The 27,984-nt window shown below is 43.5% G+C and overlaps 1 protein-coding gene across 3 annotated transcripts in view; it reads left to right on the top strand.

The window, feature by feature from the left end:
• The first annotated feature begins 647 nt into the window (after positions 1 to 647).
• Positions 648 to 27,984, top strand: part of LOC119969029 (gamma-aminobutyric acid receptor subunit rho-1-like) — a 43,683-nt gene continuing 16,346 nt past the window's right edge. Inside the window, exons 1-6 of one of the 3 annotated variants that reach the window (XM_038802160.1) lie at positions 648 to 1,606; positions 6,489 to 6,595; positions 13,105 to 13,172; positions 16,107 to 16,330; positions 21,982 to 22,064; positions 24,036 to 24,176. In XM_038802160.1, coding sequence (XP_038658088.1) covers positions 1,491 to 1,606; positions 6,489 to 6,595; positions 13,105 to 13,172; positions 16,107 to 16,330; positions 21,982 to 22,064; positions 24,036 to 24,176 — 739 coding nt within the window. In that variant the 5' untranslated portion in view covers positions 648 to 1,490. The remainder of the gene's footprint in view (positions 1,607 to 6,488; positions 6,596 to 13,104; positions 13,173 to 16,106; positions 16,331 to 21,981; positions 22,065 to 24,035; positions 24,177 to 27,984) is intronic. The other 2 variants (XM_038802159.1, XM_038802158.1) reach the window with 2 other exon arrangements.

Consider the following 27,984-nt stretch of genomic DNA (forward strand, 5'->3'; position numbering starts at 1 on the left):
ACTGCCTGTATTTTTACTTTGCTGTTTCCATGTATTAAAATGGAAACAATTAAATTGAGGATGAAATTGATGAAACAAACACGTAATGTACAAAGTGGCCCGTGCATCGTTTAGAATTTTATTCCTTTCTGTGCATTTAATGCTCACATTTTGGATGCTGTTTTATCTTTTCCCCTGACATCTTATACACTGATGCTCCCTTAGACTTTGATCTAGTCCTCTCTCTGACCCTTTCCCACTTTTCGAATTCTCTCTTTTAATTATCTCTGCATTTGACAGATGAAACACGCCCCGAGCAGGGGATTTGCGCTGACAGAAATGTTTACGTAGACAGCTAGATCTCTAGTCAAAAGCAGCCCAGAATTCCGTATTTAGCAAGCATTCAATCTCGAATGACCGAACTCCCCCACTACCTACCCCCACCAAATCCATCGCCAAACCCCCTCCGTGTAAAAATCATTGTTGATTCTTTCTGTGAAGATGTGAGAATGAAACCAGTTTGTCCCAATACTTAGACGCCAGCTGGAATGTTTCACTTTTATTTAATCAAATCAGATTTCCGGTTAACTTCTACCATCCCCCTCCCCCCCAATCATTTACAGTAAATAGATTTTCCCAATTCTGCAGTTTTCAAAGTCTTCCAAATCCGCGATTATTTGGAGCAATTGCCAAACTCCAGCTTTAGTCATGGGGATTAGCGCTGGTAAGTGCATCAATTGATGTATCTACCAATCGCTGCGTTATTGTCTTTGGCTCTTCAGAATAGCACACACCAGTTTATCATCTGTAACACCATCACTGGAGAATCCATCCGACAACATCGCCAGAAAATCTTCCACAATGTCTACATTAGAAAATAAGTAATTTGCTCAGAAAAAATAACTTTCACGTGAAGCACTTGGTTGGAGGTTATGTGGGTCAAAACCGCTCTTTGATGATTGTTACATTTGCTAGGTTATTTCCCGCCCCCTTTCTCGTCTGATAACATTTACTGTGTGGGTTCCAATAAGGTGGCAGAGACTGAGCGAGCTTTCATCAGATTTTAATGTTACTGGACTATTTTTGTCGTCGAATCTGGGTGGTTATAAAGAGGATTAAAATGAATTAACGTCACTCCTTTTCCCTAATTCTCGGAAATGCATCTTGCATGTATATGTTGTTTTCCAGTTTTGGAGCCGCTGGGGTTTGAGTGTGATACCCACCTACAAACAACGAAGATAAAAACATAAATTACGAAACTGGGTCTATTCCAATCAGGTTTTGCCCTGAAGGCTGTTCGACTGATTTTGAGTGGTTTATGGACATGTTTCCGTCAGAGTAAAAACGGATTCCAGAACCGTGAAGAAGAAAGTGAGGCGGTGAAATGTGTGGCATGACCAGGGAGGCTGACACTTTCCCCCTGGATGTCGTAGGTGAGCTGTCCAAAATGACATGACGCCTCGAGTTTCCGTGACTGTCTCTATGTGTAAGAAACCTGTGAAGTAAAAGCCATGCTGTTCTTTTGGGAGCTGCTGTTTCTCACCTTGTTGCCGGTTGCAATGGACAAGGGAAGTCATGCCAAAAAACATCACCAGCAGCCCACAACTGAGGATATCAAGCAGAAAAGGTAAGCTGCTGTGTGCCAGTCCCAACAATCACTCGGTCAAAATGAACAGGTTAGACTTTTCAAGTTTCACTATTGACATTTTCCATCCCTTATAATCTGGCATTAAGACGATTTGATATCCTTAATGGTGACCATCAACTTTTATAGTGCAGGACTCATTTTAGCAATTTTGTTCCCATTTGCTCAATGAATTGCTGCCTAACTGGAAGCTGATGTAACAAGCCCACTGAGATGAATTGACTTAGTATATCAGTTGAGGGCAGGTTTTGAACTCATTATTTGGGAAGCTTTTATCATTAAGAATGCCATCTGATTGTTTTCCTATCTTCACCTTATCAAACTCCCTTCATCATCTTGAGCGACTATTTTGCCTCTAACCTCTTTCTTTCTATGGTTCTTCGATGTGTCATTCCTACTTAACTCTATACTGCGCACCCTCATCAGTAACTCTTTGAATCAGATCAGCCCAATGTCACGCCATCCACAGCACCCTCCCCTTCCCAATCAATGGCACCAATATCCAGTGCAATTTTGACTGCAGTGCTTTCTCTCTCCTCATTCACCTTGACCTGTCTACAGCTTTTGATACAAATGGCTATTGCATCCTTCTCTTCTGCCACTCTCTCCATGACTCAACTCTTCACAAATTGAAAAATGAAAATGAAAATCGCTTATTGTCATGAGTAGGCTTCAATTAAGTTACTGTGAAAAGCCCCTAGTCACCACATTACGGCGCCTGTCCGGGGAGGCCGGTACGGGAATTGAACCGTGCTGCTGGCCTGCTTGGTCTGCTTTAAAAGCCAGTGATTTAGCTCAGTGAGCTAAACCAGCCCCAAATTCTACCTATGTAAAATGTCCAAACCAATATTCATCCTAGAACATCACTGTTGCTCAGTTCTCTTTGGCCCTGGCTATTTAAATAATCAGACCGAATAAGTAAGCAAAAAATATGTCCTCCCTTTCCTATATGACTATAGTCCTTATAGATTGGATTTTGCAGTGGGAATAATGATAAGGCTAACAGTTAATGTTATTAAAATGTAAATCAGAGAGCAACTTCCAGCACTCGCACATGCGTAGTTAAACATAGAAATCAAGAAGTTATCTGAAATTCTCTGCTCCTACAGAAATCCAGGCCTCTTTGAAGGACTCAGCATTGAAATACATGGAACAATGTGACGGTGCTGTACTTACTTGGTTGCTACCCACTAAACCAGTGCTGGGCAATTTGCGGCCCGGGCACCACATGCGGCCCCTCTGGGTTCTGAGTGCAGTCCACAAAACATTTTGTTGACCATTGCCTCCGTGTAGGGTTGGCACATTGCACTGATTTCCATCTGCATAGTTTTTTCCCGACTGGTTTGACTGTAGCTAAATGCGCATAATGCAATGGCAAGTGAAGTGAGCTGCATACTGATCGCATTGCACACAACATAGACTGCGAGAGCCATGAACTTCTCTGCATCCAAAGCATAAATATGTGTTCTGTTTTTATCATTTGAAGATAATGATAGTTCTATTAATACATAATGATCAAGCATGTTCTAAAACTCCTTTTGAAATATTCAGCGTGCATTCAATCTTAATCTTGGGTCATGGTAAGGCAACAAGCCCAATTTAAATCTTCTGGCCCACGGAGATGAAGGAGGACCACTCATGCAGCCCAATCATTAGCTTTGGTTGCCTATCACTACACTAAACTCACCAGAAACAGTTGGGGCTTGTTAATGAAAGCATAATGGCAGATTTAATAGTGCGGTAAATCATAATTTCTGTCAATCTCTTTGGCACTGCAGATTAACCTTTCTAATGTGGAGTTTCATTCCTTCTGATTTTAATGATTGCTGGAAATTTAAAAACAATAACATTTTTTAAAAATACTCTCTTTTATCTCTCTCTCTTAATCTTACCATTCCCTCTCTTTATTTTACTTTCTGTAACAGATTTGACATTGAATTAAATATTCTAACTGACATTTAATGGTCAGACTCTGCGCTCCTCATTTAAGATTCTCCAAACTGATTCCTTAAGGAATTACACGGTTGCTTTCCCTATTCACACAAGACCCAGATAACCTGTAGAGAGGGCTGCACCCAGATGCTTTTCTAATTGCAATAAACCCCCCATGCATAATCCTATAGAAATTCTGTGGGCGAGTGTAAATATAAAAATCCCATCCAACAGCTTAGAATAAAGCTCCAAATTCCTTCCACATCCAGTTGTAAATGGTGGTGGACAATTAAACAATCAGGCTCCAGAAACATTTCCATCCTCAATGAAGGGGGGACCCAGCACATCAGTGCAAAAGACAAGATTTAAACATATGTAACCATCATCAACCAGAAATGCCAAATGTATCGTCCAACCCATTCTCCTCCTGAAGTTCCCTGTATCACAGCTGCCAGTCTTCAGCCAATGTAATTTGCTCCATGTGATATCATGAAATGGTTGAAGGCACTGGATACAGCAAAGCCTATGGGCCCTGACAACATTCTGGCTCTAGTGCTCCAGAACTTGCCATTCCCCTAGCCAAGCTGTTTCAGTGCAACTACATCATCAACATCTACCCGACAATATGGAAACTTTTCCAGTACGTCCTGCCCATAAAAAGCGGGATAAGTCCAATACAGCTAATCTGCCCCATCAGTTTACTCTCAATAATCTGCAAAGAAACCATGTATGTTGATAATAGTGCTACCAGGTAGCACTTACCCAGCAATAACCTACTCATTGATGCACAGTTTAGGCTCCACCAGTGCCACTGGGCTCTAGACTTCAATCCAGCCATTGTCAAAACATGGGCAAAAGAGCTGAATTTCAGAGTGACTGCTCTTGACCTTAATGCAGCATCTGACTGACTGTGGTGTCAAGGATCCTTAACAAAATTGAAGCCAGTTTGAATCGGGGAAGATTTTCCATTAGTTGGTGTCATACTTAGCACAAAGGAGGATGGATGTGATTGTTGGAGGCCAATCATCAAGGCCCCTGGACATCACTGCAGGAGTTCCTCAGTTTTTCTGCCAGGCCCAATCATTTTCAGCTGCTTCAGGAATGATCTTCCCTCCATCATAAGGTTAGAACTGAAGGTGATTGCTGATGATTAACAACTGCTTAGATGCTGAGTCATTCTGTGTCCACATGCAGCAAGATCTGGCCAATATTCAGGCTTTGGTTAGTAAGTGACAAGTAACATTCATATCACACAAGTGGCAGGCAGGCAATGACCACCGCCAACAAGAGTGAATTTGACAATACTTTGACATTCAATAGCATTATTTTTGCTGAATTCACCATTGTCAAAATGTAACTGGATCAGCCATATAAATACTGTGTCTACAACAGCAGGTCAAAACCTGAGAATGCTGCAGCGAGTAACTCATCTCCTGACTCCCCAATGACTGTCCACAATTTACAAGGCATATGTCAGAAGTGCAATGGAATACTCTCCACTTGCCAGCTCCAACAACGTTGAAGAAACTTGACACCATCCAGGACAAAACAGCCCATCCTTCACTGCAAACATTCACTTCCCCCACCGCCAACACACAAAGGAAGCAGTGCCCACCACATGCAAGATGCACTGCTGCAACTCTCCAAAGTAACTACAACAGCACTATCCAAACCCATGACTTCGAACCAAAAATGGACAAGGGAGCCGATGCATCAGAAGAGTACCACCTGCATGTCCCCCCCCCCAAGTCACACATTTGAACTTAGAACTATATTGTCATTCTATCCCCGTTGCAGGATCAAAATCCTGGAACTTCCTCCTTCTGGATGCACTTATACCAGATGGACTGCAGCAGCTCAATAATGTGGCTCATTATCACCTGCCAAGGACAATTCGGAAATGGATAATAAATACTGACCTGGCCAGCAATGGTCACATCCCACAAATCATCAAAATGTTTGGTATGTACTGCCATCCTGGGAAAATGCAGCCTCGTGCAGATCATTCCTGCCACTAGCTTTTTACTGGGTCTTGAATCAGGATCATCTCTACCATCAGGATGCCTGGCCTTATGGCTACTATTATATTTGAATTAACTGGGAGATAGCAGCCTGCAAACTGCTCCCCAGGGTTAGAAATCCAGGTCATCAATTAATTTATGGTTTCTTCAGAGATGGGGCATTTCAATGAAGTTGCCAGACACACCATTGGTCTGCAACATGGAAAGACTTCCCTGCTGTTATTGAAAAAGATGGCTGTCAGATCTACTTCCCAATTGCAGCAAATCCTTAGGGAATTAACTCAGAACATGCACTTCGGTATGATGGAGAGGAAATTGATCCTTGGCAGTAATCTAAATCATTTACACCAAGCATATTTTTTTTCCCATTGAATTCAATAGAATAGAAAATTGAACTGGCAATTTACAATTGCCAAAGATCAATTTTCTCCCTGATGTTCCTTGACCACCCTTCATTTGAGGCAAGTATTGTTTAGGTCTGGGCTCAATGGTTCCAAAGCCATGGACATCTTTATCCTCTCTTTGGAAGTTGGCACATTCTTATTCAATGCATTACAATCCCTCATACTCTGTGATTTACCCAATGCTACATCTTCATTTACAATATCAAACTCTCTGGATGAAAGTACTTGAGTTGGTTCACAGGATTCCAGACGAATGGGGTGGTACAACTGAATGCTTCATTTTAAACGCTCCTTCCTGAATCCTTATGAGATCAGTTGAAGAGGCCACCAGCACACCCCAACAGTTTTGGTTTCTTATCCATTTCTTTGTATTGCTTATTAGCAAATAATATGAAGATATGTTTCATTTAACCCATCTCTTGTAATGACTAATGTCTAATGCTTAAAAGCAGTGTTGCATTTATGTTTTGCTGTTAAGAATTTAAAAAATGTTTTGTTTTGCTTCAGTCGACCAGAAAGTAAAAGATCAGATTCAACCAAAACACACTTAACAAAATCTGAACAACTCCTTAGAATAGAAGACCATGATTTTGCAATGAGGCCTGGATTTGGAGGTAGGTTTCCTATTCAGTAGTTGAATCATTTTACTTAAGGTTTGGAAAGTTCAGTTTCCACCTAACTCCCAAGTGTATGTCCCAATAATTATTTCACTTTTTGTAAAATTAATAAGACGTGAATTATGATCTGTGTTTTTTATTTCCTGGGTTACAGTCTGAGAATTCTCAATCTGATTGGCTGCTCAGCCTGCTTGATGCCTTCATTGTTCCTGGACATCACAGCTCCAGTACAGATGTTGCTAGATTGAAAGCTGTATCGGAATGGGGGGAAATCAATGCTCTAGAGCCTGCTAAAAATTTATGGGCAGTAATTTGCAAAGTTAGCAGGAGTTTCCACCCTTCACAACTGACCACAAAAGAGACAATTTATTTGATCCTAAATTTGGGACGAAGGAAAGGTATTTCTTTCACTCAAACAGCAGAAATGCTTTTTTAACTGTGTAGTGTATGTTACAAAATGGTACAAAAACAATGGAGTATGATGTCAACCAGGTAAATTCAAAGGGCATGGAAAAAAGCCACATTATAAATGAAATGATTATATACCTTATTAACCTGTAGAATTTCTAATATTTCTTTTTGTGCTCATTATTGACAAAGGTTCTCTATATTGCAAATTATAATATCTTTGTTTTCCTTTTAAAATGTGTTTTATTTGACATGAGAAAAGTTTATTTTACTTTTAGGTGAAAGTAGGATAAGCTTAAATTAATTTTCCTCAGTTTGTTACTTTATTTTTGGTTGCTATCACTCAAACCTGCAATTCCAAAATCAGTTAATACAATACAGTTTAAATCTCAATTTATAAGGGCTAAGTTTGTATTCCCAGCATTTGAGTCACAAGGCCTTCAGTGAATGGGTCTGAGATCACACTGGAATCTCACGTCATGACCTTGCTGGATTTTTCAAGGCCAGTTTTTAAAACTTGTTGCAGCACACTCCATGCATGGATTTGAAGAGATCAGAGAGGACGCAATTGATTGCATAGTGGAATTTCTAGAGGCTGTGAGTTATAAAGGATTCAATTGAAACCAACTTTAAAGCAGAGATATAAGAAATGAATACTTTGTAAGAACTCTTCTATTTGATGAAGTGCTAAAAATATTGGTTAGCTTTGAGGGCAGTTTCTTTTGTCTCCTATTGCCCAGACATAATTGCGTGAGGGGGGAATAACAAAGTGGGTACAATTTCCACTTTCATAGGTCTTCTGAGCAGATGAGAAAACCAGATTCTGGCTTAGCAAGAGTATAAAGTTAACACATGCAAACACTGCCTATTGTATATATCCTGTTACAATCCTTGCCCAGATCCAGGACATTTGGAGAGATCAGTTGGGGACAAATATCATATGAACATAAGAAATAGATGCAAAAGTTGGCCATTCAGCCCCTGAAGTCTATTCAATAAGATTATGACTGATTTGTTTGTGTTTCGAGTTCCACATACCCACTTATCCCCGATAACCTTTGACTCCCTTGCCTACCAAGAATCTAACAACTTCTGCCTTAAAAATATTCAGTGACCCCGCTTCCACCGCCTTCAGAGGCAGAGAATTTCAAAGTTGCACAGCCTCTGAGAGGAAAGATTTCTCCTTATCCCTGTCCTATAAGGGCGATTCCTAATTTTAGAACAGTGCTCCCTAGATCTGGACTTACCCACAAGAGGAAACATCCTTTCCATGTCCACCTTTTTTGACCATTCATGATCTTATGTACTTCAATCAATTCACCCCATATTCTTCTCAACTCCAGTGGAAACAGGCCCAGCCTGTCCAACCTATTCTCTTCAGACAACCTGCTCGTTCCAGCTATCAATCCAGTAACCCTCCTCTGAACTGTCTCGAATGCATTTACATCCTTCATTAAGTAAGGAGACCAAAACTGCACAAGTATTCAAGATGAGATCACACCAAAGCCCCGTATAACCAAAGCATAACATCATACTTTTATATTCAATTCCTCTTGTAATAAATTCCTTAGCTTTCTTGATTATATGCTGTACTTGCTTACTAATGTTTTGTGACTCATGCACAAGAACACCTAGATCCTCCTGCACCTCGTAATTCTGCAGTTGTTCTCTGTTTAAGTAAAATTACCCACATTGTATTCCATCTACTAGACTTTTGCCTCTCACTCAACCTATCTATCTGCAACCTTCTTATGACTTCTTCATGACATATTTTTCTACCTATCTTTGTGTCATCTACAATTTTGGAAATTTACCAAAGTATTTACCTTATTAGCCACTTCTTTCAAGACCCTGAGATGAAGTCCATCTGGACTCAGAGACTTGTCAGTGAGCACCTCTATCAGTTAGCTCAGTGCAGCTTCCCCAGTGATTGTAACTTCACCAAGTTGCCTTCTTCCCTTCACTTTGTGATTTGCAGTTATTACTGGAATTTTGTTCGTATCCTATAGTGAAGACTGATGCAAAACATTTGTTCATTTCATCTGCCACACCCTTATTATCTACTATTAACTCCCCATTGTCACTCTCGAGAGGGCCAATGCTCATTTACTTACTCTTGTCCTTTTTAAATACCTGTAAAACTCTTGCTATCCGTCTTTACATTTCTTGCTAGCTTTCTCTCATAGTCTAATCTCTTTCTACTTAACCTTTTAGTCATTCTCTACCATTCTTTATATTCTGGCCAATCATTTGACCTGGCATCACCTTTGCGCAGTTATATTTTTTCCTTAAATTAAATGTTTTCTATAACTTCTTTATTTAACTACAGATCGTAGGTCCTCTCTTTAGCATTTTTCTTTATCGTGGTAATGTAATTATTGTAAAATATCCCCTTAAATGCCTGCCACTGCTTCTCTATTAATCTTTTCTCTAGCCCAGTATCCCAGTTCACTTCAGCTAGCTTAGTTTTCATGCCCATATAGTTATCTTTGTCTAAGTTAAAAATATTAGTCTTGGACCGTCTTTTCTCCCTTTCAAATTGGATGAAAAATTCAAACATATTGTGATCTCTGCTACCTAGGGGTGCCTTTACTTTGAGGTCATTAATTAATCCTGTCACATTACACAATACCGCGTCTAATATAACCTGCTCTCTGATTGGTTACAGATCATGATGCTCTAAGAAACTGTATGAAAATCATTCTATGAACACCTCATCCTGGCTACTACTGCCAATCCAATATTTCCACTGAATATGGAGATTAAAATCACCCATGATTATTGCCGTCCCTTTATCACAAGCACCAGTATTTTTTCTTGTATACTTTGTCCTACATTGTGGTTACTATTTGGGGCCCTGTAGACCACTCTCACTAGTGACTTCTGTCCGTTACTTTATTCATCTCCACCCAACCACCCAAACTGATTCCACATCCCGATCTCCAGAACCAAGGTCATCTCTAACTATTGCACTAATGCCATCCTTGATTAACAATGGTACCCCTCCTCCTTAACCTAGCTTATTATTCTTCTTGAATGTCATATACTCCTCAATATTCAGTACCCAGTCATTATCGCCCTGCAGCCACACATCTGTAATGGCTATCAGATCATATTTATTTACTTTGATGTGTGCTATTAATTGAATTACTTTGTTATGAATGCTACGTGCATTAGATACAGAGCTTTTAGTTTCGTTTTTTGGTTATCTTTGTAGCATCTAGTCTTGATTGTTGCTGCACTCTTAGTTTTTTTTTCTCTCCATGCCTTCCTGTCATTCTCTGAACACTTATTTCCCATATTAATATTTTCCTCTCTTACCTTGTCTCCACTCTTTGATATACCACATCTTCACATTTGATCCATTGCCCCGAATATTTTGTGTAAAACCCTCTCTACTTCCCTAGTTATATGGCTTGCAAGAACATTGGTTCAGGTGTAGACTGTCACAATGGTACAGCCCCACTTTCCATTGGTGCAGTGCCCCAAAAAACGGAATTCACTTCTCTCTCAGCAGTCTCTAAACCATGTGTTCACCTCTCTAATTATGTAACCTATACCAATTTGCATGCGGGTCAGATAATAATCCAGAGGTGATAACCGTTGAGGTTCTGCTTTTTAATTTAGTGCCTAGCTCCTCATATTCTCTGTGCAGAACATCTTTCTTTGTTCTACCTATGTCGTTGGTATCTACATCGACCACAACAACTGCATCCTCCTCTTCCACTGCAAGATTCTCTCCAGCCCTGAGTAGGTGTCCTGAATCCTGGTATGGGGTAGGCAAAACAGCCATCTGAACACTTGTTCTAAATGTCAATCCACCTGACTATACGGTCACCTACTACCATTACGTTCCTTTTTGCTCCCTCCACTTGATTGGCTTCCTGTGCCACAGTGCCATGATCAATTTGCTCATCCACTCCACAGCACCAATTCTCACCAACAAGCTGAGAAAACTTCAAACCTATTGGAAAATTGTAGAGACTGACACTCCTGCACTCCTGTCCTCTGGATCCCCTTACCTGTCTCACTCACAGTCACACCCTTGTGTCCCTGACCACTGACTAAATCAAAAGACCACCTAAATGATGTGCAGACTTTCTGGTACAAATCATCCAAGTAACTTTCCCCCTCCCTGATAACATAAGAACATAAGAACTAGGAGCAGGAGTAGGCCATCTGGCCCCTCGAGCCTGCTCCGCCACTCAATGAGATCATGGCTGATCTTTTGTGGACTCAGCTCCACTTTCTGGCTCAAACACCATAACCCTTAATCCCTCTATTCTTCAAAAAACTATATATCTTTAACTTAAAAACATTTAATGAAGGAGCCTCAACTGCTTCACTGGGCAAGGAATTCCATAGATTCACAACCCTTTGGGTGAAGAAGTTCCTCCTAAACTCAGTCCTAAATCTACTTCCCCTTATTTTGAGGCTATGTCCCCTAGTTCTGCTTTCACCTGCTTCTGTCCCTGTTTTACTACCTTCCAATTTCCTGCATCGGTTCCCATCCCCCTGCCACATTAGTTTAAACCCTCCCAACAGCTCTAGCAAACACCCCCCCTAGGACATCGGTTCCTGTACTGCCCAGGTGCAGACCGTCCAGTTTGTACTGGTCCCACCTCCCCCAGAACCGGTCCCAATGCCCCAGGAATTTGAATCCCTCCCTCTTGCACCATCTCTCTCGCCACACATTCATCCTATCTATCCTGACACTCCTACTCTGACTAGCTTGTGGCACTGGTAGCAATCCTGAGATTACTACCTTTGAGGTCTTACTTTTTAGTTTAACTCCTAACTCCCTGAATTCCGCTTGTAGGACCTCATCCCATTTTTTACGTATATCGTTGATGCCTATGTTCACCACGTCAGCTGGCTGTTCACCCTCCCCCCCCCCCCCCCCCCTTCCCCCCCAGAATGTCCTGCAGCCGCTCCGAGACATCCTTGCCCCTTGCACCAGGGAGGCAACATACCATCCTGGAGTCTCGATTGCGTCCACAGAACCGCCTGTCTATTCCCCTTACGATCAGGTCCCCTATCACTATAGCCCTGCCATTTTTCTTCCTGCCCTGCTGTGCAGCAGAGCCAGCCACGGTGCCATGAACCTAGCTGCTGCTGCCTTCCCCTGGTGAGCCATCTCCCCCAACAGTATCCAAAGCGGTATATCTGTTTTGCAGGGAGATGACCGCAGGGGACACCTGCACTGCCTTCCTACTCTTGCTCTGTCTTTTGGTCACCCATTTGCTATCTCCCTCAGTAATTTTCACCTGCGGTGTGACCAACTCGCTAAACGTGCTATCCACGACGGCCTCAGCATCGCGGATGCTCCAAAGTGAGTCCATCCGCAGCTCCAGAGCCGTCAAGCGGTCTAACAGGAGCTGCAACTGAACACACTTCTTGCACGTGAAGGAGCCAGGGACAGTGGACGTGTCCCTGAGCTCCCACATCGCACACGAGGAGCATGATATGTCACACAGTTTGCCACTCAGCCTCCATCTCAATGAATCTGGGCTGAAATTCCTCGAGCCGCAGACACTTACTGCAGGCGTGCGGAGGTTGGGATTATTTTTGTAGTGTTAACCATTGTGCTACTGTGAACAGAGGCTAAAGCAGTCATCACTCTCCTCCACCTGGCTGAACTTGTCCTTACATTGCGCATCTTTGCCTTTCACTCCACTCACTTACTCTTCTGAATAAAAGTTGTCGCTGTGCTAATCCACATCAGTCCAAAGTATGCTTGCCTTTTCGTAGAATACGTGGAACATTCTTTGATCCAGTCATTGTCACTCCCATTCCACACCTTCTTTTCTATTACACTGATGACAATCATGGTGCTATTTCCTGGTCTTGCTTTGAATATAAAATGTTTTTTCCAAATTCCAGTCCTTTCTGTACAGGGTATTGACTGACCCGCTGTGCCTTGCCACCATTTTTGTTTTTATGTCAGATTTCGAGCATCTGCAACAATTTTTTGCTTTTGATTCATGTTATTAAGAATGCACAAGGTACTATACAAAACTGTTGCTTTTGGAACCATGAGAAATTAAAACATTAAAAAGATAAGATTAAAATTCCTTGTTTCTTACTTGCTTTTCAAGGAACTGCAGTATCTGTTGGTATAGATGTCCAGATTGAAAGCATTGACAGTATTTCGGAGGTTGATATGGTAAGTCTGAGCTTTAGTTATTTGTGGACAGGAATTTATTTATAATAAAACTGCCCTACATGCTCTACATGTGGAGGTCTTGCGGTGCTGTGTAGTGCGTCTACCTCTGAGCCAGAAGCTCTGGGTTTGAATCCCACTCCAGGACCTGAAAGCCCAGGAAGACGTGTTCATAACACGGTCCAAAATTGAATAGCAACCTATGAAATCCTGCCAATATGTCAACGGCAGGCAGTAAGAGTGGGAGAAACTCCTGATTAGCCATGTTTGGAGGGGAGTGGCGCACCTCAATCTATAAGTAAAAGTAGTTGCCTTCGTCCCAGATGACCATAGGCTGCTTTCCCCTTTGAAGGGGAGAGCTAACTTGAGGTGATCACCACACCTCAGGTGAGGGATAAGGTTGAGAAAACAGGGTCTTCATGATCACCTCAGCCGGTACGGGAATCGAATCCGCGCTGTTGGCCTCGCTCTTCATCACAAACCAGCTAACCAAGCTAAACCGGCCCCTCTCAAGCTAGAAGCCTCTGGCGACAGGTGAGTGATCTGGGGCGGGATTCTCCCCTACCTGGCGGGGCGGGGGGTCCCGGCGTAGCAGAGTGGCGCCAAGCACTCCGCCGTCGGGCCTCCACAAAGGTGTGAAATTCTCCGCACCTTTAGGGGCCAAGCCCTCACATTGAGGGGCTAGGCCCGTGCCGAAGCGGTTGGCACCACACCGACTGTGCCCAAACCGGCTCCAACGGCCTTTGACGCCCGCCGCCGGGGCTGGCCGAAAGGCCTTTGCCGGTTTGTGCATGTGCCTGTGCGTTAGCTGCCGCTGACGTCACCACCGGCGCATGCGCGCTGGGGGATTCTCTTCCGCCTCAGCCATGGTGGAGGCCGTGTCGGTGGCGGAAGAAACAGAGTTCCCCCACAGCACTGGCCCGCCCGCCGATCGGTGGGCCCCGATCGCGGGCCTGGCCACCATGGGGGCATCCCCGGGGTCCAATCGCCCCGCGCCCCCCCCAGGACCCCGGGGGCCTGCTCGCACCGCCGATCCCGCCGCCACCAGAGGTGGTTCAAAACACGGCGGCGGGAGAGGCCTCCCAGTGGCGGGACTTCAGCCCATCGCAGGCCGGAGAATCGCCGCAGGGGGCTCGCCGCTCGACGGGGCGTGGTTCCCGCCCCCGCCAATTCCCGGGTGGCGGAGAATTTCTGCCGTGGCGGGGGCAGGATTTTCGCCGGCCCCGGGCGATTCTCCGACCCTGCAGGGGGTCGGAGAATTTCGCCCCTGTTCCATGAAAAAAAAGACATCTCTATGAGAACAGATGGAAGTCTGCTTTCTGTGCCACTGGGTCCAGGAAGAGAAACAACAACAAACAATATAATTGTATGGTAAGCATGATGTATCTTACTGTCTTTATTATCATTTTATTTTAATTTGATTAATTGGTATTGGGGGCCTGGCTTTTTTTAGCACTATGACAAAGTGCTCCCTAGCTTTCTATTCTCCATCTGTTGTTCAGTTTGCATATTTCAATAATAACCGGCTTAAATTTGTACAGCACCTTCAATATAATAAAAAGCGCCAAGATTAGGGGGTTAGTAGTAGCATTTTTATAAATGTCACTCAGTAAAATAAGGAGATATTAGGTTAGGCAACCAAATACTTGGTTGAAAATGTAGGTTTTAACGAGTGTCTAAAAGGAGAAAAGTGAGGTAGAGAGTTGTAAGGAAGGAATTCCAGATTAAAGGGTTTAGTCAAGTGGATGCATGACCACTAATGGTGGAGTGAATAAAATCGAGGATGCTTAAGAGGCTGAATTAGATTAAGAGATACCTTGGAGGCTGGAGGATAATATAGAGATGGGGAGGCATGAAGTCATGGATGGATTTATAAACAAGGAGGAGGAATTTAAAACAAAGACATTGCTTGATTCGGAGCTGGTGTCATAAAATTATAGAATTTACAGTGCAGAAGAAATCTATTCAGTCCATTGAGTCTACACCGGCCTCTGAAAGAGCTCCCTCCCTAAGCCCACACTTCCATCCTCATAACCCAGCAACCTCACCTAACTTTTTGACACTATGGGGCAATTTAGCGTGACCAATCCACCTAACCCGCACATCTTTGGACTGTGGGATTAAACTGGAGCACTCAGAGGAAACCCACGCAGACACAGGGAGAACATGCAGAATCTGCACAGACAGGGTCCCAAGTTGGGAATTGAACCCGGGTCCCTGGCGCTGTGAAGCAACAGTGCTAATCATTGTGCTACCGTGCCGTCCAATGAGCATTGGGGTGATGGATGAATGGGATTTGTTATGGGTTAAGTCATGGGCATCAGAGTTTTGGATGACCTCAAGTTTATGGAGGGTAGAATACAGGAGATCAGCCAGGAATGCATTAGGATAGTCCTGTGTAGAGGCATGAGTGAAGCTTTCAGCACCAAATGAATGGAGATGGGTAAAGGTGGGTGACATTATGGTGTTGGAAATAGGCCATCTTAGTGATGGCATGAACATGTGGTCGGAAGCTAATCTCGGGGTCAAATGTGCCACCAGCATTGTGATCAGGCTGGTTAGTCTCAGGTTGTTGTTGGGGGGGGGGAAGGAATGGAACAGGTCGTGACGGAATGAGGTTGGACCGAAAGCAATGGCTTGTCATGTAAAAAAAGTACCAGTATTAAAATTCTGGGTGAGATTCTCTGGTCCCCTCGCGGCGTGTTTCTCGGCAGCAGGAGACAGCCTGCTGTTGCCCAATGGTGGGATCCTCTCTGGTCCTGATGCTGTCAATGGGATTTCCCATTGAACCCACTCATGCCGCCGGGAAACCCTCAGTGGGGTTGAGCCTTCGGTAGTACCGGAAGATCCCGCTGGCGTGAACAGCCCTCTGTGTTTTTACAATCGTCCTACTTTTGATTCGCAATCCAATTGATGATGCTTTGTTCATATCCTCAGGACTTTACAATGACTTTATATCTAAGACATTACTGGAAAGACAGCAGACTCGCTTTCCCAAGTTCCACCAACAGAAGTATGACATTTGATGGAAGATTAGTCAAGAAAATTTGGGTTCCAGATGTGTTTTTCGTTCACTCCAAAAGATCTTTCATACATGACACAACCATGGAGAATATCATGCTAAGGGTATACCCAGATGGAAACATCCTGTACAGTCTAAGGTGAAACATTGCTAATTAAAAATTTGTTTATATTGCTGAGTACAGTTTTTCCATATTAATGTTCAGTTGGGTTTTCGTTCCCAAATCCCTTGTAAGTGGATAATCCCTTGATGTCAATAGAAACAGAAAATACATTTTTTTATTGCATGCACTATGCCCTCTCATCCTACTTTATGGCTAGAAACCCATTCTCAGAGTCCAAACTGCCATTTCATAAAATGGTATCCCATGATTCATATTATTGCTGCAATCTTTCAAACTCAGCAAAGTATAAGTAATAATTGCATGAAATGCTTTCACCTGTACTTTAATTACCATTTCATTGCAATGCTATGAATCATCCATTAAATTAGTTTCCCTAATGTCAGACTGAGTTGAAGTTGAGAGTTGCATTGTTTGCATCATTAGTTGATATTCAAATTTTGAAAATGCGTAAGTTTCGATTCAAGAGAGAAAAGATACTATTGGCCCAAAGTGGATGCACATGTCTGTCCATAGCTCATACATGTGTGTTCTGTCAAAATTTGTCAAATAAGCCCCACTCTCTCCTTGACTAGGTTACAAACTAAAGTAAAGTTTTCCCAGAGAGCTTGGCTGCAATACTCTTTCCTGGGGATTGCAAAATTCCAAATGATAAAAGCTCTTAACTAGCTATAAGTCTTCACAAAAGGGGAAATTTTGGTGGTGAAGGAAAGTGAACTTATTATTTGTCATGGTACATTAATGACATGCAGACAACATATTGAGTTTGGGGGCCCCATTGCAGGGTGTGTTCCATCAGAGCTGAATGACCCCCTGAAGTATATCCTGGAGTCTAGCTGCAGGGAGGGAGTGCAGTCACCCAGGCTCCAAAAGTGGAGGAAATGAGCAAGAGGAAGATGGAAGTGAATGCCTTCCTCCATACTAAAGCAGTTTTTCAAGCATGGCAAGATTGGAACTCACACCTATTTTTAAGTTGTGCCAAGACCCTCTGTGTTGTGTGTGAAAATATGTGTATTATAAGAATAATGAAAGGTTAACAATTTACTGAAACTACATCCAACCACTAGATGGCAATCAAGCGCATATATGTGGATCACCTGATACGCCTGATTTGGGGGAGTAGGTTGTTCGGAGTGATAGTGAATAGGCGTGTTCTGTAGTTAGTATCGTAGTTTTAGTCAATCTGTAATCTTTTATATTTTAGCAAGCAAGACAAATCCATTTATTTTGTAGTGTAAATGAATTAGCTTTGTTCAAAACATAGCTTGATGTTCTTTTTGAGACACTGCACTTCAATGCCATCCTCATTAAGAAATCAAAAAACATCACAAAATGGTCTTAACTTAACTTGTCTCTTTGCCATTGTAAGGAAACCTTTGTCACCATCAGAATCCTGGGTAGTAACCTAGCTTTGCATTAGGCTTACTGATGTTCCAATATAGTTTCCCCTGGAGACTAAAGGTCAAACTGTGTCTGCAGTTCTTTTCTACTGACCAAAGGCTCTGGAGCAGGATCCTCCAAATACTTCCAAGATTACATCCACCAGCCGCTGCCGCTCCTCTTTTGCCTCTCTGGCAACCTGCGCCTTATACTGCTTCAGCTCCTCCCAAATCACTGACGTGAGACTTCCCCATTTTTATTAAACCTCACATAATCGCCAATCATATTTGCCATTCTCACACAAAAACTCTGATCCGCAAGAAGCCCCACATCCAACCTCCATGCCGGCCTCAGTGCCGGCCTCCTCTCCAGGACCACAACTATCAAATGCGGAGCATGATCTGAAATGACAATCGCCGAGTATTCTGCTTTCCTCAACTCCGACAACAACAGCCTTCCCAGAATAAAGAAGTCAATTTTCGAGTATACATTATCCACTGGAAAAAAATGGAATACACTCTGCCCCCTGGATATATGAACCGCCACGGGTCCGCTCCTCCCATCTCCTTCATAAATGCTGCCAACATCCTTGCCTCCACTCAAAGCAGTCGATGAACGAGGCTTTGATCGATCCATCTGCGGATGCAGCACTGTATTTAAATCCCTACTAAAATTAGCCGCTGCGTATCCAGACTTCATATGGCCACGAACATCCTCTTCATAAACCCTAAATCATCCCATACACGCTAACCAATACCACCAACCTCCCTTCCAAAGCACCCGTTACCAGAACGTATCTGCCCCCCTGATCCGCCACCACTTTCTCCATCTGAAACCTAACTCTCTTACCCATAACCCTCCTGGCCCTGCTATCAAAACCCGAATGGAACACCTGACTCACCCAACCCTCCGAAGCCTAACCTTCACCCTCAAATGGGTCTCCTGCAACAGCATCACCTTGGCCCTCGAGCCCTTCAAATGCGAGACGCCTGCTTCACCGGTTCCCCAATTCCTGCACATTCCACGTTACCAATCGGACTGGGGTCTCATCCCCTATCCGCCATGTCCATGGCCCCCGGCCCCGTCCCACAAGTGGGACCAATCCCTACCCCTCGTCGCCATCAGCCGGCCACCCTTACTCCTTCCCCTCCCTCTCAAAAAAACCCCAATCACTTCTTCTCGATACCGCTCCTCTCTGTATACACTCCATCCCCCCCTCCATTCACACCTCCCAGGCACACCGAAACCTGTCCACACAGGCTCGTCCAACTTTGGCCCTTCCCTCCACCTTGTTCCTGTTCATCGGCCAACTTAAGTTTGCTAGTGAGGTGGCCCCCGCCAAGGCACCCTCCCATCCCACATACCTAGCACAAAAACCAACAGAAACAAACCCCATACCTAGCCCTTCCAAACCGGCCAAACATGATAAACCCCAAACAAAGGTGGAAAGAAACTCTCCTCAACACTTTATGCCACTGTGTCCAAACTAACCCCTCCCAACCACAACATAAGAAAACAAAGTCCAAACTCAGTTCAGTCCCAATCCTTCAGCCTTCACGTATGCCTCCGTCTCTTCCGCCGTCTCAAAGTGATAGTTCCTGGAGTTATGCGTGACTTTCAACTTCGCCGGGTAGGCCACCCTGAACCACCTACAGAGTGCCGCCTTTGCACTGTTAAAGGCCGCCCATCGTCTTGCCAGCTCCATCGTGATGTCCTGGTATACACAAATACCTTCCCACCTCAACTCCCGATTCTGCTTGGCCCACCTCAGGACCTTCTCTTTCATCTGATAGCTGTAAAAACAGACTATCACAGCTCTCGGTGGATAATTCACCTTTGGCTTTGGCCAGAGGACTGATGCGTCCTATCCAGCTCAAAAAGGGAGGCGTTCTCCTCAAAAAGCACTTTGTCAGCCTCCAGCCCGCCAAGCCCTCAGGCAGTTCCATGTTCCGAAGCTTCTGCCACTGTAACCTGTTCTCCTCCACTTTGGCTCTCAGCCCTTTATTACTCTCCTCCATCCCCCTCAGCTCCTCTCCCATCGAGATGAGCTGGTTGCTGTGCCTCCCCACCCACACCTATGCTCTATTCCCTCAGAGAATTTACTCCTCGTCCTTGTCACAGTCACATGCACCCTATGAACTACTTTGAACTGAATAAAGCTGAGCCTTGCACACATGATGCATTCACCCTCTGTAGGGCCTCTTCCCATGTCCCGGCCTCCACCTCCTCCCTTAGCTTCTCCTCTCATTTCTGCTTAACATCTCCTATCGAGGCTCCCTCCCAGTCCATCAGCTCCTTATAAACCTCAGACACCTTCCCCTACCCTGCCCCCTCCCTTGACAGCACCTTACCCTGCAGCCCCAGGGACGGCATCCCGGGAAAGGACGATACCTGCCTCCTCACAAAGTCCCGAACTTGTAAGCCCATTCCCGCTCATATTCCTCTTCCAGATCTTCTCAGTTCACAAAGCTGCCCCCTACAAACAGGTCCCCAAACCGCTCAATCCCCACCTGCCACCACCCCCGAAACCTTGCGTCCAGCCCTCGCAGTGCAAACCTGTGGTTATTACAAAGCGGTGCCCACACCGAGGCACCCTCCAATCTCAGATGCTGCCTCCACTGCCCCCATACTCTCAAGGCGCCACCACCACTGGGCTCAAGGAGTACCTGGCCAGCGAGAACGGCAGAGGCGCTGTCAACAATTCACCTAAATCCGTTTCCCTGTCTCCATACTGTCCCCTCCCCCACTGTCCATTTCCTAACCATAGCGATGTTAATCGCCCAGTAATAATTAATTATATTCTGCAACGCCAGCCCCCCTCCCCCCCCCTCACTCCCGATCTATTAACGCCCTCATGACCCACGGGGTCTTCCCTGCACACACAAACTCCCAAATCAACGCATTGACCTTTTTAAAAAATGACTTTGGGATGAAGGTCGGGAGGTTCTGAAGTACAAACAAGAGCCTTGGCAGCATCGTAATCTTCACTGTTTGCACCTGTCCCGCCAATGAAAATGGAAGCACATCCCACCTCTTAAAATCCCCCTTCACCTGCTCCACCAACCGAGCCAAATTCAACTTCTGTAACTGCGCCCAACCCCATACCACCTAGATGCCTAAGTACCTGAAACTCTCCCCTATCACCTTGGAACGACAGTTCCCCCAACCTCCTCTCCTGCCCCCTGGGTCTCAATCGAACACTTTACTCTTTCTCATGTTCAGCTTGCAGGATGTGGTAGGATGGAAGAACTTTGATCTGATGAGTTGATTGTGAGATCACTTTGCCTTATCAGTAGCATGATGTTTCATGCATGTCCAACACACATGCAGTACTGTGTTGTTGCTTCACTGGGTTGGTATATACTTTTTTGGTTTGATGCTGCTCCTGGCATGCTCTCCTGCAAGCATCATTCAACCAGCGTTGGTCACCTGGCATGATGGTAATGATAGAGTGGGGAATGTGTTGGACCATGAGGCTACAGATTGTGTTATGGTTTTATCCTAGTTCAACAGTTCTGTAGTGGTTTGGTACAGCTCAGTGGCTTATTAGGCCATTCAGATAGTAGCTAAGAACCAACCACATTAAGTTTGTAGTCACATGTAGGCCAAACTGGTTGTATGGCAAATTCCCATTTTTACAGGGCATTGGTGAACCAAATAGGTTTTTACAATTATCCAGTAGTTTCATGATAATCACCAGAGACTAGCAATTCATTGCTATGGGCAGCACGGTAGCATTGTGGATAGCACAATCGCTTCACAGCTCCAGGGTCCCAGGTTCGATTCCGGCTTGGGTCACTGTCTGTGCGGAGTCTGCACATCCTCCCCGTGTGAGCGTGGGTTTCCTCCGGGTGCTCCGGTTTCCTCCCACAGTCCAAAGATGTGCAGGTTAGGTGGATTGGCCATGATAAATTGCCCTTAGTGTCCAAAATTGCCCTTAGTGTTGGGTGAGGTTACTGGGTTATGGGGATAGGGTGGAGGTGTTAACCTTGGGTAGGGTGCTCTTTCCAGGAGCCGCTGCAGACTCGATGGGCCAAATGGCCTCCTTCTGCACTGTAAATTCTATGTAATTCCAGATTCATAAATTAAATTTAAATTCCTTCAGCTGCCATAGTGGGATTTGAACATGTCTTTGGAGCATTCGTGCAGGCCTTTGGATTACTAGTCCAAGAACATTCCAACTATGTTACTATTCTCGTAATGGGATTAAATATATTGTTCAAAGTGTTTTGGTGTTCATGTGTGGCTGAAATCAAAGAATAATGTAGAGTTTGTTTTCATTTTTGTAGGACAACAGTCACTGCAATATGCTCAATGGACTTTAGCAGCTTTCCCCTTGATACTCAGAATTGTTCACTTGAACTTGAAAGCTGTAAGTATCTATTATTTAGTTTGCTGAATTTGAGTGGCTGTACTTGTTTATGCTTCAATGCACCTAACCAGTCAAGAGGTATAACATTTCTATATTGCTTTATGAAGAAAGCATAACTATCATAGGCAGCATTCTTCTTTGTTTCCATCATTGATAATACAATTACATTCGTAACAGATTCATGAGTGTTTAAGTCAACAAAGCTCGGGATGGAAGAATCAATTATTAGAACAGTCAAAGGGCATGAAATATTTTGTAATTTTTTATAATATTTTATCAACATTATAATAAATCACATCAAATCACATAGTTGAATATAACATACATTATTCATGTTTTGATTGGCCGATGTTTGCCAAATCAATAAAAAGATTCAGTCATACTTCTTCATAGTGCATTGAATTGTGACTCTCTGCTCAAATCAACCTAGTTATCAAAGTTAACATTTTGACTCAAAACATTAGCTCTGTTTTCCCTTCTTACAGATACCGTCAGTCCTGCTGAGATTTTCCAGCATTCTCTGTTCTTGTTTCAGATTCCAGACTCTGCAGCATTTTGCTTATTTTAACCTAATTATCAAAATGCTTGCTTGTGAATTTCTCAAATCAAAAGCAAGAAATCTGACTCCTGAAAATATTAATTACAATAGATACGTGCAATTATTTGCATTGAACAGATAGTCATGTACAAACATTATTTGGAAACTAGGAGTTAGATAAACATCTTCATAAATATTCATTGTGTACCGTAATGGCATCTTTCAACAACAAAAAAAGGATCTTTGTTGAATCATTGCCCGAGCTGTAACTATTTTTCCCTTTTTAAAAAATCTGTCCCATCCAACAGGGTTAGTGGGGAATTGTTTCCATATATAGCTCTATAATCTAAATTTCTCAGTTGTGGATTTACATAGATTATCCATTATTTTTGGTGCCTCCCCCAAAGCTGAGCTCAGAATGTCACAGGGCAAACATGTGCTTGACTTGCGTTTTGCCACTCCACAGGTCAATACCAAGACACTAACATTTACATTTCATCTTCTAAAAATTGACATGATAAGAGCTGAAAGTTTCTGATGTCTTAGCCAATTCAACTGGTGAATAATTGCCCCCTGGCATTCAATATCAACGATCAGACATGAATAATAAGTTGGCAAAGGAAAATTGGCAGCTGTAAAACTACGTACCAGCAAGGACCCACTGCCCATAGAAGGACAGCAAACAGAGAACATTTCTGGGAATACATTACCATTGCTTAAAATATCCAGTTCAGCTTCCTGTTAGTCTTGTCAGGGCTAAGGGGGTTTAACAAATGCACTAATAGATTCCCATGTGAGTAGGCTATATACCCATTTTTCCTTTAATGTTCAGCTATGTTTGAATTCTAAACTGTGTTTCCAATCACCTGTAATCAAAATAAAGCATTTAGTGAATGCTCAAATTTAGTCCAGTTCAGATGTCAATTTTTATAAAAGTGGAATGTATCTGTAATTAATTTATTTTGGAATGCCACCTAAAAATGTTTATTGCAAAAGTCACTTAATTGAGTATTTTTGTACAAGGCAAAATGTTCTTTTTGTCAACTTACATGTGAATTGACAAGTGCTTTGTGACAGTGTTCAAAAACCAACGCAACAAATTCATTCTGGAATAGCAATTTTTCATCAGATAAACTAGGTAATTGAGTTCCAAGGGCAACATAACAGGTATTTGTATGAAAGAAAAGGACAATAAGGGAAAATCTATCCTGAATCTGTTTATGAAAATCAACGAGTGCTTTTCAGAATGGATCTACACTTTGTAAACGAAAATCTAACTACTACATTTATTTCATGATTATACATTGGTGTATGTGACTAGCGGCACAGTGATGCACATGAATTGACAAAAGAATTGCTTCTGTAATCCCCATTATAGTCAATTTGTAATCATGCTTGACCATATTTATTAATGCTTTAATGTTTTCCTCCAGATGCTTACAATGTAAAAGATTTAATGCTCCACTGGAAAAATGAAAAGGAACCACTTAAGACAGATGAGCAGATTTTACTTGCTCAGTTTTTCATCCAAGAATTCCGTGCATCAAGTGGACTCGCATTTTATAGCAGTACTGGTATGTTTCTCTGACTATATCATATTTATGAATAATGTATGGAATGGACAAGACAGTAGGAATTCAGTTGGCAAGGCATTGTACGATGTGGCAGCAAATGATAAGAACAGTACCCACTAAGATCAACATAGACCCACTAAGATACTCATGGTACATAGCAATAGGATTTTTGACACTGCAACAGCTGTTTGACAGTGGGAAATTTGACCAGTCAAGACGTTTTGAAGGTGGGGAAAGAATTACTGCTCATAAACGTTTTTTGTCAGTAGAATGTCAATAGATTAATTGCTGATGATGTAATATTTGACTTAGGCATTGTTTGTGAGAAATCAAACACTCTGGAGTATTGTATAAGGTAGGAAGGTGCTTAAATATCTGTCAGTGATCAGGGGTAGTGGGGAAAGCATGGAATGAATTAGAGCAATGGGGAGGAATACTGAATAGTGGACTCCTGGAGAATGAATGTGACTCATGATGATTAGCAGGAGCAAAGGAGGAAACAGGTGGGGTTACTGATTTTGAGTTGGATATTCCAGAATGGGTAGCACGGTAGCATGGTGGTTAGCATAAATGCTTCACAGCTCCAGGGTCCCAGGTTCGATTCCCGGCTGGGACACTGTCTGTGCGGAGTCTGCACGTCCTCCCCGTGTGTGCGTGGGTTTCCTCCGGGTGCTCCGGTTTCCTCCCACAGTCCAAAGATGTGCGGGTTAGGTGGATTGGCCATGCTAAATTGCCCGTAGTGTCCTAATAAAGTAAGGTTAAGGGGGGGTTATTGGGTTACGGGTATAGGGTGGTTACGTGGATTTGAGTAGGGTGATCATGGCTCAGCACAACATCGAGGGCCAAAGGGCCTGTTCTGTGCTGTACTGTTCCATGTTCTATGTTCTAATGGTTATGATCCAGAATCCCAAAGAACATGCACGGAAGGGCCATGGGCTCATTCAAAAGGATGTGAACCTTGGAAAGCAGCATGAGCCAAGGTAAACTGAGGAGCTTTGTTGAGAGTGGTGGAGGTTTGAGGGAATTGAAACAATCAAAAGTGAAAGAGAATATGACTAATTGAGATGAACAGGAGTACTCATAGCAGCACCCAGAGATTTTGACAAAGGTTGGAACAGAAGGTTGAAATCCAGACTGGACGTAAAAGTGCAAATGTCAATGGTCAGAAATGCAGGCCTTCTGTTATTTTTATATTAATTGTGTTTAAATCTATTCAAGTGGTGGCATTAACTGGGAATCACTTGCTTTTGCTGCTTCACAACTCCTGGTTCCCAGGTTTTTGGTCTCTGGTCTGGCTCAGGCTCTGGTCACTGTCTGTGTGGAGTCTGCACGTTCTCCCTGTGTCTACATGGGTTTTCTCTCACAAGTCCTGAATGATGTGCTGTTAGGTCATTTAGACATTCTGAATTCTCCCTCTGTGTACCCGAACTGGCGCCAAAATGTGGGACTAGGGGCTTTTCCCAATAACTTCATTGCCATGTTAATGTAAGCCTACTTGTGACAGCAAAGATTATTATAATAGTCACAGGCTGAAATTGTAGTTGTTGGATTAGGAGGTACATGCATGCAATGTATAACTCTGTAAGTAAAAACTTATATACTTATATCTGGAAAGATTAGCGCCCTCTCTTTTCTTCATCAACCAGTTTTCTGGACTACAACACCTTAGAGGACATAAACCTGTGGCAGAGTGCAAAGGAGATCCTTAGACTCTAGTTTTAATCTGAGAAATGAAACTGGTTCTAATAAGAAGGCATGAGGCAGGAGGCAGCAATGGGGTTTTGGTTCAGGAACCAGGAAGGAAGTGAAGATTCAGCACAGAACCAAAATTGTCAAACACCAATCAGTGAGGCAATGGAAAAGAAACATTCAGTTTTGAAGACTTTAGATGAGTGATATTTTCTGCGGACCATTGGAGGAATCAGAAATATTGTGGAGCAGTTGCAGGAACAGGATATAGATCATGAATCGCCAGCGAGTTAAGAGTTAAGTGGAATATGATCTAGGAAGCCAGTAGAAGAAAAGAGTGAAGTTCACGAACTTTGGAGAAGGGTTTGGCCCAAGAACTAGTATGAGATTGAAGAATAGCTCCGAAGATAATTGAGACATTGTAGCTTGGCCCAGGAACTGGGTACAGCAGCAAACTTCAACACATGAATTAGCATTACAATGAGACTTCACTGTGGGAATCAATGCTGCACAAACATAAATCACAGCAAACAGTGGAGCACACTTTAGAAGTGACAATTTGCTTGGCATTTAACACACAGCAGAATAATGTCGAAAAGCCAGAGGAACATTGGAGTTCAACCAGAAGTGAAGGAAATAGCTTCTAAAAAATTAGGGTTATCTTTGGTGACTGACAAGCAGGGACACCAGAGACCTCAGATTGTCCAGTAGTAGTGCAGAGTCTCAGAGGAGTCCCAGGTGGGCTAATAGTAGCAGAATCCCAGGTGCATTGGAGTCCAATGGTCTTGATAAAAAGGAACCAGTGTATATAGTATATTTGGATTTTCAGAAGGCATTCAATTAGATGTGAAACAAGACAGATTAGAGGCATGATTTAACCAAATAGGAACTATGTTGCATCGCGAGCGCATTTAGCCGTGTGTTTCCTGATGCTCATGGCACCGAGAAACACAATGCTATCGAACATGACTCTAGTTAGATACGGGGCCTCAGTGGGGAATGCGCTGCCAAGGCCGCACTTCCTGCACTGAGGAACCCCGCTCGCTGAAACTCCTCAGTGCGGGGAAAGATCAGGGTGCCATTTTAAAATGATGTCTTGATCTCTCGAGCCCCCGACGGGACTCCTGACCTCCCCCCAAAGCCCCAGCTCACTGTAAGGGAGTCCCCTTCCAACTGGAAGTACCACCTGGACACCTTGGCAGTGCGAGGCTGGCACCCAGGTGGCACTACCAGGGTGCCAGGCTAGCACTGCCACAATGCGAGTCTGGCAGTGCCAGGGTGTCCAGATGGTACCAGCAGTGCCAGGGAATGTCCCTACCCAGAGGGCATGAACTTGGGAGCCTCCAATCCCCTGGGAGAACATGACGTGTGCCATTCCACCTGGTCCCCCTTTGTGATGCCTAATACTGAACAGCACTTGCCCGAGGTCTCCAAGGCAAAGGCAATATATCCCAACGCCTTGGTTACCTCAGGGAACTGCATATTAGAGTGAGACTAGCTGTCTTGCTTTAGTATGCAGATTTGCCAAAAAGTCAGCCCACCCACAATGGGCGAACTTTACATTGTGACGTCTCGCAAGATCACGTTAGATTTTGCGAGGTCTGCGTGCTGGGTAGATCCCTGGAGTGGGGTCTCCCGTCATTTACGGCCACTTTTCGCCGTGGCACACTACTTTTCAGACGCAGCATGGCCGGTATGCACCCTAGAGCTCGTGACATTGGTGGTAATATACTAGCATGGATTGTTCATTGGTTAACAGACAGTGTTACAATCCCAATTGATGTTACTCCTGAATGCGAAGGTCCCAGAATAGAACACTGGTTAAAAAGACACATGAAAATGTGGATGAACAGAGTCACAGGACTGACAATTATCTTTTAACAACAGAAAAATAACACGTATTAAACATGGAAAATGTGACTATAATACAATAGTCCTTCACCCCACCTATCTTTTCACAAATGTATGCAGATTTTAAGAATAACACATTCACAAAATATATCTTATGTTATGTTTTCAGTAAATACCCAGCCCCTGTAAACCAATAGGCCAACTATGGTTAGACACATCCCACTCTGAAATCAAGTGGCAGGTGCCACCCAGTCGAACCCCTTCAGAT

Source organism: Scyliorhinus canicula, chromosome 7, assembly GCF_902713615.1.
Source record: "Scyliorhinus canicula chromosome 7, sScyCan1.1, whole genome shotgun sequence".
NCBI classification, from domain to species: Eukaryota; Metazoa; Chordata; class Chondrichthyes; order Carcharhiniformes; family Scyliorhinidae; genus Scyliorhinus; species Scyliorhinus canicula.